We start from the raw sequence: 11,325 nt of genomic DNA on the forward strand, positions 1-11,325 counted from the left end.
CCCATACCTGATACACAGCAACTTCCTTCCCTTTAGACAGGGTTTCTTAACCCAGAGGCCATAAATTTGGTTTAAATATGTTGGTAACTGCATTTCGATAGAATTGGTTTCCTTTGTTCTCCTATGTGTTTTATTTTGTGCATTTAATAACATTATTCTGAGGAGGGGTCCAGAGGCTTCACCAGACTATCAAATGGATCCATGACACAGAAAAGGTTAAGACTTCCTGTTTTAGAATATGGATTTGGTCACATAAACCAAAGTCCACTTTATAATCCTTACCACGACAGCATCTGAGGGAGGGTAGCACTATCTTGAGGGATGCCATTGGCACAGAAGGAAACTAGCTGTTTGGGTCAACTGGGAAGAGGAGAGGGAAGCAGATGTCGGACTGATAAAGGGAAAAGGAAAGAGAAAAGATGAACCAAAGAAAAACAGAAAAGAGGAGTGGGAAGGAAAGAGATGAGGAAAGAACGAGCCAAAGGAGGAGAGAGGTGGGACAGGGCAGAAAAATCTCAATAAAACACTATTTCTGATTCTACATAATCCAGTGGGGAGAAAAGGAGCCAGCAAAGGAAGGGAAAACAGCAGCGGCAAGAGCGGTTTGGCCGGAGGGCCACTGGAGCTGTAACTCAACACCCTTCTTTAGAGAAATCTGTCCTCCTTTCTCCTCCTCCTCCTCCTCCTTCCCCTTCCTCCCTCCCTCTCTGCCTCCCTCCCTTTTTTCCTCCCTCTTCTCTTAATCCTCAGGACTGAGTCCCAGAACAGAGAAAGGGAGAGCTAACGAACCAGAGAGAAGGAGAACTCAAGTAAGAAGGAAAGACAGTGAGTCTGATGAAAGAAAGCAAGTGAGGCGGAAAGAAAGGAGGGAAGGAGAGAAGACAAGAGAGGGGTGGAGCATGGCCTTCGAGGAGCATTGGGCTGTCCCCCACTAAGGTCTCCTCCCCCCACCCCCTACCCCGCCTCCTTGCCACAGGGACTTGGATTCTGTGTGTGTGTGTGTGTGTGTGTGTGTGTGTGTGTGTGTGTGTGTGTGTATGTGTGTGTCTTTCCTGGAGGATCCCACACGGACCTACCTCCACCCAGGCGTTAGGACACCTCTCTGATATTTTTGTTCCTTTCTTCGCCGGTTGCTTTTCTTTTCTTTAGCAGGGACACTTTGGAGTTTGGGATGGACTGTTCCCTGAGCATTGGCCCCCAAGGAAACCAGACACTGGAACCCTGGCACTAAGAGGAGGGGAAATCATCGCTAAGAGTGGGTGGGAGATCGCAGGGGGTGGCAGGAGAAAGGGGGTGGAGTGGAGGTGGGGTGGGGGCACAAGGTGCAGGGGTTTTGTCGCCAGCTGGTCAGGAGAATGGTGTATGAGGCTGGAAGGAAGTTTGTGAAGTCAGACCACTGTGACCGTGTCTGTTTGACCCAGGTAGTGAGCTGGTAAGTGTGCCCAGGTCCCTGTAAGTCTGTGTATGTGCATGTGAAAGGGCAGGTACCAAGCGAGCCTTCACCTCTTAAGTTGATGTCATTTGATGTGAAACTAGGTGGGCTGGCCTGAGTGGCTGTGAACTGTAGTAGGATGTCCGTGCTCCTGGGTCACTGGCTGTCTACGTGCTTCTGAGGGGGGCAGTCAGGAACTCAAGCAGCAATTTGGAATTTATGATCATCCAAATCTTTCAGTTCCCCCCACCCCAACCCCCATTCCTGTGAGGTTCCTGGCTGTGGTTCTAGAAGGATTTCGCAATCTCCTGAGAGACTGAAGCACCAGTCTTGGCTCTCACTCTCTGGATCTCTCTCTCTCTCTCTCTCTCTCTCTCTCTCTCTCTCTCTCTCTCTCTCTCTCTCTCTGTCTTTCTCTCCTTCCCAGCTTTTCCATTCTCACAATTCTTCTCCCAAGGCTGCTGTAAACCACATCCCTGAGAAACTTTTCTAGAAGTTCCTCTACCCTTAGGTGCCAAGAGCAGGCCTGGTTCATACTTAGCTACCTACCCAATCGAGAACAACTCAAGAATCCTCCCCACCCTGAGCCCTGCCCCTGGAGAGGCCTCAGAGACAGAAGCTGTGCCCAACCCTAGTTTCTCATCCTAGTGGCCCCTGAGTCGTCCCCAGATCTCTGGCATGTGGTATGTGCACCAGGAGTCAAGCCACTCAGCTTCATGAGCTGGGTCCTTGGGGACCTCTTCCTTTGACCCTCCACCTCCAAGGCAGCTTCATAGGGAGAAAGAAGCTGTTGGAGTCCCTTGGATGAAGACTTGGGAGAAGTCTCAGCTCCACCGCTTGTCCCAAAGGGCAGTCTCTCAGTTCAGGGGTTTGCTTTCTCAAACCTCAGCTCCGGCCGCTGCTCAGTCTCCCCAGACTGGGGGCCGCCTCTCCCCATGTGAAGGGGCTGGCACTGGGCCCCAGACCATGATGTCGGGAGCCTCTTGCTGAAATCTGCCCAGAACCCAAAGCCAGTTCAGAGGAAGAGGAGGATAGAACAGGCAACGGGGACCATGGCTGTGTCGGTGAGTCCCAGCCTGGGGTGAAGAGAGCGGGGTGGGAGTGTTTGGGGAGAAAAAAGAAAATTCCAAAGCCTCTTCTAGTTTTGCTTTGTTTTTCCCCTTTCTGCCCTTTGTGATTCCCATCATTTCCTCCCACCCCCCACCTCTTTTACTTCTGTCCCTTTCGTCTTTTCTGTGCCTTCCTGGCTGTTTTTCTTTAAGTCTTTCCCTCACTTTTTCCCTTCTCTCTCTTTCACGCCTCCTTTTCTCTTCTTTTTGGTCTCTCCCTCCCCCACCTCCCCACACGTGTGTTTCCCTCCTTCTTTACTCTGGGACGGCTCCTGTGATGTGTGGGGAGAGGGCAAAGGATGGAGGCAAAAATCCTACGGGCTTTTTTTAGGAACAGGACAGATGGCCGGTGGCAGCTCCCAAGGAAGAGAGCATTGGGAAGCCGGAGAAAGGGAGGAGGGGAGGGGGCAACCTTAGAACACAGAGTAAAGAACTGAGGGAGTAAAGGGGGACCTGAAGCATCCCCGCTGAGAGAGAAGAAAGTGAAAGGGGCAAATGGACAGGAGGGGAGATAAGGAGCCAGAGAGAGAAAGAAAAACAGGAGTGAGGGAGAGAGATGATGTCAGTACAGCCTCAGGCCACTTTCCAGGGACTGGAGGTTGGGGACAAAGGGAGGAGACAGCTGGCAGAACGGGATTTCGGGAGGGGGACTCTCAGGGAGCACATGGCTGTTTGCCACCCCCCATTAAACAAGGCTCATAGGCGGGGGGGGGCGGGCGGGAGGGAGCCATTCCCCCCAAGTCAGCTGGGGGGACCCAATAAGGGGCAGGGAGAGCAAGGGAAACCCACCCCTTCATCAACCAATCAATCAGCAATTATATATTGTTCCCGGCACTGGGCTTCATCCCCACTGGCCAGATTCCAGAGGGTGAGAGACTCTCCTCTTTTGCCCTGCCCCAAGTTTCTATCCAAATATTCGAGTCCCTCCTTTTTCTCAGGAGACCCCTACACTCAAAAATCAACTCTGCAGCTTTTCCAATGCCCTTCCACCAGAACCTTGCCCACCAGCCCAAGGATATTTTTGAGTAAAAGTAGACACAGTGCCCAGGGAGAGCATGGACTTGACCCCAGCCTTGGTCCCATTTCCCCTGCCCTGGGAAACTAGGAAAAGATGGAGACCTCAGGATCTCTGCGCTGGGCAAAGGGCCCCACCAAAAGCATCCAGGGATCCCTCCATCTATGATGTATGCAGAGCCATCAGGCCAAAAGCCAGTGCTCTCCCATCCTCCAAGGAAAGGCTTTTCAGGCTCAGGGGATAAAGGACTCCTAGATTCCCCTCTTGGATTACTCCATGGCCCTTCTTTTAAAACTTTACTTTCTTGACTTGTGAAGTGAGGGAAAGAATCCTCTTTCACATTTTGAACGTGTGACTAGGGTGGAAGAGGTGATCTCATCTGAGCTTCACAACAACCCTGGGAGGGAGGAGCTGTTATCCTTCCCACTTTACAATTGAATAAACTGAGGCAGGCAGAAGTTAAGTGACTTCATAGGGCCAAACAACTAGTGTTTGAGGCTCAGATTTGAACTCTTCCTGACTCCAGGGGCCCAGTGTTCTAACCGCTGAGTCCCCAGCTGCCTCCTGGGTCATGCACTAGATCATACTTGAAGTCAGAAGCCCTAAACCAGAAACTTGGTTCTATGTGTATCAGCTATCTGATTATGAGCCAACTGGCTATCTTCTCTTGGGTTGATTCTCCCCAATCTGTGCTGTGGAGAATATTTACATTTTTCTTCTTGCTATACCTTTGAAGTAAATATGCCTTCGTAAGAGTTAATTTTTTAAGTAGTTAAATGGAGCTAGGGTACTTGGACCCCTAAAATTGGGGGAACCTAATAGGTGGAGGCTTGAGCCAATGGCAGGGATGAGAGAGGCCCCAGCCCCTTTAAGGGTACCCTAAAACCCTAGATTAGAGGTGAAAAGTAAAATACTGGCCTTCAGCCAGCAAGGGCCGCAGAATCAGTGTTACACTGGGAGTGATGATACCTAGGCTACCTGCCTCACAGGGCTATCATAGGAAGCAGAGCTCTAGTTGAAATTCAGGGAACCTGGATGCAAATTCAGACACCTAGGTACCTAGGTGATCTTGGGCAAGGTGCTTAACCTTCCTAAGCCTTAGTTTCCTCATCTGTAAAATGGGGAGTTTGAACTAGAAAGATTACTATTTCAGTTATAACCCCAATGGCCTTAAATGAAGGAAAATATTGGTGATAAAATCCTTTCTCTCTTCCTCTCTTGTCTTACCTTTCCTACCAAGGCCCAGCTGGCCAGGGCCCTCTATGACAACACAGCGGAATCTCCAGAGGAACTGTCCTTCAAACGTGGGGATGTACTCCGAGTGCTGCAAAGGGAAGGGGCTGGGGGGCTGCAAGGTTGGTGTCTCTGCTCCCTTCACGGCCAGCAGGGGATCGTGCCTGCCAACCGAGTGAAGCTTCTGCCCACCGGCCCCAGCCCTGAGTCCAGCCTTTACCAGGTGCCTCCTACTCACCAGAGCACGCCTGATCTAGTCCCTGGGCCTGGTCAGACGGAACAGGAGGTAAATAAGGGGTTAGCCCAGGGGTGGGGAAGCAGCAGCCTTAAATTGACATTTTGACCGAATGTCAAAAGGCTCCACTTAAGGATCTAGAAGATGACTTTCCCCCTCCCCATTCTTAACTTGAAGACCCCAACTAATCCAGGCAGTGCCCTAAGCTCTGTCTGCAAAATCTAAAAAGCTCACTCCTTACCAGCCTTCATTTCCCCTCCCTTTATTTACACTCTTTCCTCCAACTTGCACTAATTTCTTTATCTTCCCCTATCTGACTGAAGACATAGATAGCATGGTAGAAAGAGTACTGGGAATCAGCAGAGCACAGTTCTGATTCTGGCCCTGACACTTATTACCCTTGTGATCTTGGGGAAGTTCACTAATCTCAAAGGCCTTGGTTTCCTCTTTTGTAAAATGAGAAGGTCAGTCAGTGAATAAACATTTATTAAGGCTTATTATGTGCCAGGCAGTATGCTAAGTGATGAGGATAAAAAAAGTACCTGCCCCCAAGCTGCTTACACTTTAGAAAGGGAGGTGACAAGAAAACGAATTATATAAATCAGCTAGATTAGGATAAATAGGAAACGATTAAGAGAGGGAAGGCACTGGATACAGAGGGCTTGGGAAAGGCTTCCTGTAAAGGATGATATATTGGGGCAGCTAGGTGGTACAGTGGATAGAGCACCAGCCCGAGGAGGACCTGAGTTCAAATCCGGCCTCAGACCAAACACTTGACACCTACTAGCTGTGTGATGCTGGGCAAGTCACTTAACCCCAATTGCCTTAAGAAAAAAAAAAGATGATATATTAGTTGGGATTTGAAGGAAGTCAGGAAAGCTAGGAGATAGAGATGAGAGAAAAAATTCTAGGAATGGAGGACAGCCCAAGAAAATGCCTGGAGTCTAGAGATGCAGTGTCTTGTTCCTAGAATGACTAGGAGGCCAGAGTTACTGGATTAAAGAGAATAGGAAAGTGTAAGAAGACTGGAAAGGTAGGAGAGGCCTAGGTTAGTCCAAGCCAAGCTTTGCACACCAGAGGATTTCGTATTGATTCTGGAAGCTATAGGGAGTCACTGGAGTTTACTGAGTAAGAGGGTGGCATGGGTGGACCTTCGATTTAGGAAAATCACTTGAGTAGCTAAATAGAAGCTGGACTGGAGTGGGAGAGACTTGAGGCAGGTAGATCCACCATGGGGCTATTGCAATCAAGGTGAGAGAATGATATGCCTGGATTGGTGTCAGAGGAGAGAAGGGGCCATATTCAAGAGCTGCAAAGGTAAAATCAACAGGCATTGGCAAACAGCTTGGGTATGGGAAGTGAGAGAGACAAGTGGAGACTGACTGCTAGGCTGTGAGCCTGAGGGACTGGGAGAACCGTGGTGCCCTTGATGACAGTAATAAAGGAAGTGAGGAGGTGGGGAGAAGGTTTAGAGGAGGAAACAATGAGTTTGGTTTTGAACATGTTGAGTTTAAAATAACCACTGGACAATCTAATTTGAGATAACCAAAGGCATTTGGAGATGCAAGACTCGGGGTCAGTAGAGAGGTTAGGGCTAGGGACTGTAGATTTAAGAATCATCAGCATAGAGAGGATCATTAAATCCATAGGGAGAGAAGAGAAGAGGCCTGAGGAGGCTGGACTAACCAAGGGTTCTTTTCCTTTTTTGTATGTCCTGGACCTCTTCTGCAATCACTGAAGTCTATGGATCACTTCTCAGAGTACTGTTTTTAAATGTATCAAATAAAACAAATAGGACACCAGTTATGTAGAAAAACTACTATCAAACATAATAATTTTTAAAATAAGTTCACAGATACCATGTTCAGAACCCCTGGAAGAGATGTTTTCTAAATTCCCACTCAGTGCTAGACTTTTGGATCTTAGATTTAGAGCAGTAAAGGAACAACCCCATTGCTTTACAGATAAGGAAACTGAGGCCTTGAAAGGTTAAGTGAGTTATATAAAATAGCAAAGGGTTTTGAATGTAGCTTCTCTTACTTCAGAGCTCCGGCTCTTTACCCCGTACCTGCTGAGACCATAGCATAACTCTCTTATTGCCCACTCTCCCAGCCCTGCTAACCCATGCCATACTTGCTGCTCATTCAGGTCTATGTGACACCCCCACCACCTCGGCCCTGTTCTGACCCAAGACCTTCACCTGGGCCCTGCCCACCATCCCCAGAAGCCATCTACAAAGTCCCCAGAAGTAGTGGGACACAAATAGATGCCTCTGGAGATACTCGAGAGGTGAGGATGAAGAAGCTAGAAAACTGGGGGAATCTGCCTAAGGAGAAGTCCAGGAATAGCGTTGGGAAGGGAAGGGAGGAACGTGGGACAGGAAGAGGCGAATCTCCCTGAGTTTGAAGGCTGCAAGGGTATTCCCTGGAGAGAGAACTAGAGAGTGGTAAGGAGTCTCTTTCTGAGTCTCACTGATCCTAGCTCCTTTTTTCCCCAGCAGGTTTATGATGTACCCCCCACTGCTCTTCGAGTTCCCCCCAGTGATCCCTATGACTCCCCAGTTCCTTTCCCCCCGCCCCCTAACCCGAGCATCCACTCAACTCCCTCGGGGAGAAGAGGCTCCCTATGATGTTCCCCCAGCTATGAAGCCATCTCCAGAACCCGACCTGGAGTGGGAAGGGGGCAGGGAACCAGAGCCCCACCTCTACGCAGCCCCCTCCAACCTGAAGCGAGTACCAGCCTTGCTCAATTTGTATGAAGCACCAGAAGAGCTTCTGGGAGAGAGCACCTCCGCCAGTAGCGATGAAGCCATCTATGACGTGCCGCTGCTGGGTCCTGAGGAGCCAATGCCTCCTGGACCTCCTAGTCCCCCTAGCTCCAGTCCTGCCCCGAATGATCTAGAGACCCTAGCCCTGCTTCTGGCCCGGAGCCCACCTCCACCTCCTCGGCCCAGGCTCCCCTCTACTGAGAGTCTGTCTCGGCGTCCATTGCCTGCCCTGCCTGTCCAGGAACTCTCAGCCCCATCTCCTGTCCCCTCTCCTGCCTCTGGCCGAAAAGGCAATATCCAGGATCGGCCACTGCCCCCACCACCTCCCCGTGTGCCCAGCTATATGGGACTCAAAACTGAGGGAGACGAGGAAGGAAGAGTGGGTGATGCAGGGGCAGGGACAGCAGACCACCACAATGAGTATGAGGGCATCCCCCTAGGCGAGGAGTATGACTACGTTCATCTGAAGGTGAGCACAGCCTCTGAGCCGCTGATCCCTCACTGTTCAATTCTCAAGAGAAACAGAATGAGAGGGCAGCCAAGTGGAGGTAACAGAGAGAAAATCCTTCCAAATACGTAGTACCATCTAATTGTCATTCTTTTTTTTTCCCCTTGGGTGGAATGGGGAGGAGAATTGATTTCATCAGTGTAGGGAACTTCTCAACCCACCACCTCCAATGCACAGATTTGTGCCTGGAGAACGGAGAGGTTAATTGATTTGTCCCCTGGTCATCCCATAGGGATGGTAGCACTTGAACCCAGGTCTTTCAGACTCCAAAGCTAGCCTTCTATCCTATGCTGATCCTGTCCTATGCTATCCTATAGTGCTATTCTATGCACCATAGGACATTCTCTTTAGACTTTCTTTAGACTTTAGACTTTCTGCCTGGTTCTAGGGGGTCAATTCTGTTGCCAAGTTCAAGCTCTTGGGCCCTAATCCTTTTATCCAAATGTCAAACGTCTGTCCCTAAACCCAACCTGTTTTCCTTTGACACTTCTGACTTACTCTCCTGGGGCATCAGGGAAAGTATATGTGACTTTAGACAACTCCTTCATTTCTCTGGGCTTCATTTTCCTCATCTCTCAAATGTAGGGGGTTGGGGAGCAGTGTGGAGGGGAAGAATGATGATTAGATGAATTCTAAGTTCCCTTCCAGATTGAAATAGTTCCTATGACCCTGAGCCATTCTAGAAAACCAGGGATCGTGATAAAAATGATCAAATCCTCATCATCTATGTAAAGTGCTTTGTACAACCCTTAAGGCAAATGATAATGATAGAAGAGCTGAAAGAGGGAAAGGGGCAAACTACCAGCTGGGCAGTCCAGGGAAGGAATGAAAGACCCAGGCAGGCTTCCACTCCCCTTTCACTGAGAGGCTGGGTCCCCTCCTGCAGGGAATGGAGAGAATCCAAGGGTCTGATCCTCTGGATGGGGCCACACCCAGTGGCCCTGAGTCGATGCTTCGAGAGAGGCAGCTGCAAGAGGAACAGGTAAAACACCTCCGGGCAAGAGCAGGGAGCCTTGGGAGTCTCTTCTGGGGAATGGGAGCAATCATTTGGGGAAGGGGACCAAATAGAAACTCAAGGAGAGAAGTTAAAATTTCAAGGGAAAGATTGAAAACTCAGATGGGAAGATGTTAAAATGGGAAACATAAAGTTAGAATTCAAGGGAGTGGCACTAGAATTAAGGAGAAAGGAGTTAGAACTTGAGGAAGTAGTAGTTACAGGGGTTAGAATTCAAGGGATTAGAATTTAGGGAAAGGGAATTGACTTTATTAGGAGGCAGAAAACTAGACAGCCAGGTTACAAAGAGCACCAGATGGGAAGTCAGGAGACCTGAGTTCTAATCCTAGCCCTGGCCCTCAATGAGTAACTGTGAGGCAGTCACTTGTCTTTCTGGGCCCCTCACCTGTAAATTAATGGAGGTGAACTGGACAACTTCTATCTCAGGGATAAATGCAAAAGGAAGGGACTGTAAAGTGTGAAGGGGAAAATGCTCACTTGGGGAAAGCTCTGTCAGCTGCTCCTAAGGGTGGGGGCTCTGGCACAGCCTCCCTAGTAATGCTCCTTCTCCTCCCCGCAGGAGGCCCTAATTCCAGGGGATCCCCTTGATCTGCCTTCCGGGGACCTGCAGCTATTACACTTCTATGCTGGACAGTGCCAAAGCCACTATTCTGCTTTGCAGGCAGCTGTGGCAGCCCTACTGGCCAGTACGAGAGCCAACCATCCCCCTCGCCTCTTTGTGCCCCACAGCAAACGGGTGGTAGTAGCAGCCCACCGGCTGGTGTTTGTAGGAGACACCCTGGGCCGGTTGGCTGCATCAGCCCCTTTGCGTGCCCAGGTTGGCACCGCCGGGGCTGCTTTGGGTCAGTCACTACGAGCAGCTGTGCTGGCTGTCAAGGGTGCTGCCCTAGGTTACCCCTCAGGCCCTGCTGCACGAGAGATGACCCAGCGGGTTGCTGAGTTGGCTGGACAAGCATTGCAATTCACCACCCTGCTCACTGGCCTAGCACCCTGAGCATCACACCTTCCATACTTTCCCCCCAACCCACCCCCATCCCCTGCCCAATTCCAACCCAACCTAGAACTCCCTCCCCTGTCTGAAATGACCAACTCCTCCCCTGTCTTCTGGAGACTTCAGGGAGGTCCCTAACCCTGTCAGCCCCCTGCTCCATGGCTGCCCTGTGGATACTGGGAGTGTGATAGGCAGTTGACCCTCCTCAAGCCTTTTCATTCCCTAGGATCATCTCATTCTCCCTTACTTCTCCACTGTGGATTCTCCTTCTCTTTTCCATTTCCTCCTTCAGCAGCTTTTTGTACGAACCATTTTATATAAATTATTTATATTTAATATTATTCCCCAAATTGTTAGGGGAGGGAAAGAGGAAGCACATGGTCTGCCATAGTAGTTGGGGGGAGGATTTCTCATCCTGCCCCCATCTTGGCATTTGGTCACTTACCTTCCCCAGCTCAGTGTCAAGAAGAAAAAATACACAACAAAGGCAAAATGCTGGAGGAACAGGGAAGCCACTTCTTTGCATCCTGAGGTCAGGGTAAGCTCAGGACTCTCTGCATCTCCAAGGGAGATGGTGAGGTGAGGATGAAGCAAGGAGCCCACACCTTAGGCCATGAGGGAGTGGCTGAAGCTGGAAATCTTCTGGAACTGAATACGGGATCATGGGAAGGCCCCTGAGAAGACTGTGGGGGAAAGAAGGGGAAGGCAGACAGTATCATAAACTGGAACTGTGCGCCTCAATAAAACCTGCTCTTTGTCAACCATGTCTGTACTTGTCTGTCTTTGTGCTGATGAGTAAGATACTTGGGGGAAGAGAAGCCCTTACTCTCCAAAAATTGTATTTGGGAATGAGAACAGACTTAAGAACTGGTGTGAGGGAAGACACATATACAGGGCCTGAGGAAATAGAAACCTTTTAAATAAATGAAACAGTGTGGAACAGTGGAAAGAGTGCTGACTCTGCAGTCAGAAGTGTTAGGTTTGAGTCCAGACTGTGACACTTACAAGTGGTGTGGCCTT

At 49.8% G+C, this 11,325-nt stretch overlaps 1 protein-coding gene across 1 annotated transcript; it reads left to right on the plus strand.

The window, feature by feature from the left end:
- Positions 1–1,303: 1,303 nt before the first annotated feature.
- On the plus strand, positions 1,304–11,066 carry EFS (embryonal Fyn-associated substrate). Its single transcript, XM_020965258.2, is given in 7 exon segments — positions 1,304–2,496; positions 4,797–5,075; positions 7,173–7,313; positions 7,525–7,617; positions 7,619–8,260; positions 9,186–9,281; positions 9,874–11,066. Coding segments are annotated over 7 exon segments (1,698 nt in total). The 5' UTR covers positions 1,304–2,484; the 3' UTR covers positions 10,309–11,066.
- Positions 11,067–11,325: the final 259 nt, after the last annotated feature.

This window comes from Phascolarctos cinereus, unplaced genomic scaffold, assembly GCF_003287225.1.
Source record: "Phascolarctos cinereus isolate Bilbo 61053 unplaced genomic scaffold, phaCin_HiC Scaffold_3;HRSCAF=262, whole genome shotgun sequence".
Lineage (NCBI taxonomy): Eukaryota > Metazoa > Chordata > Mammalia > Diprotodontia > Phascolarctidae > Phascolarctos > Phascolarctos cinereus.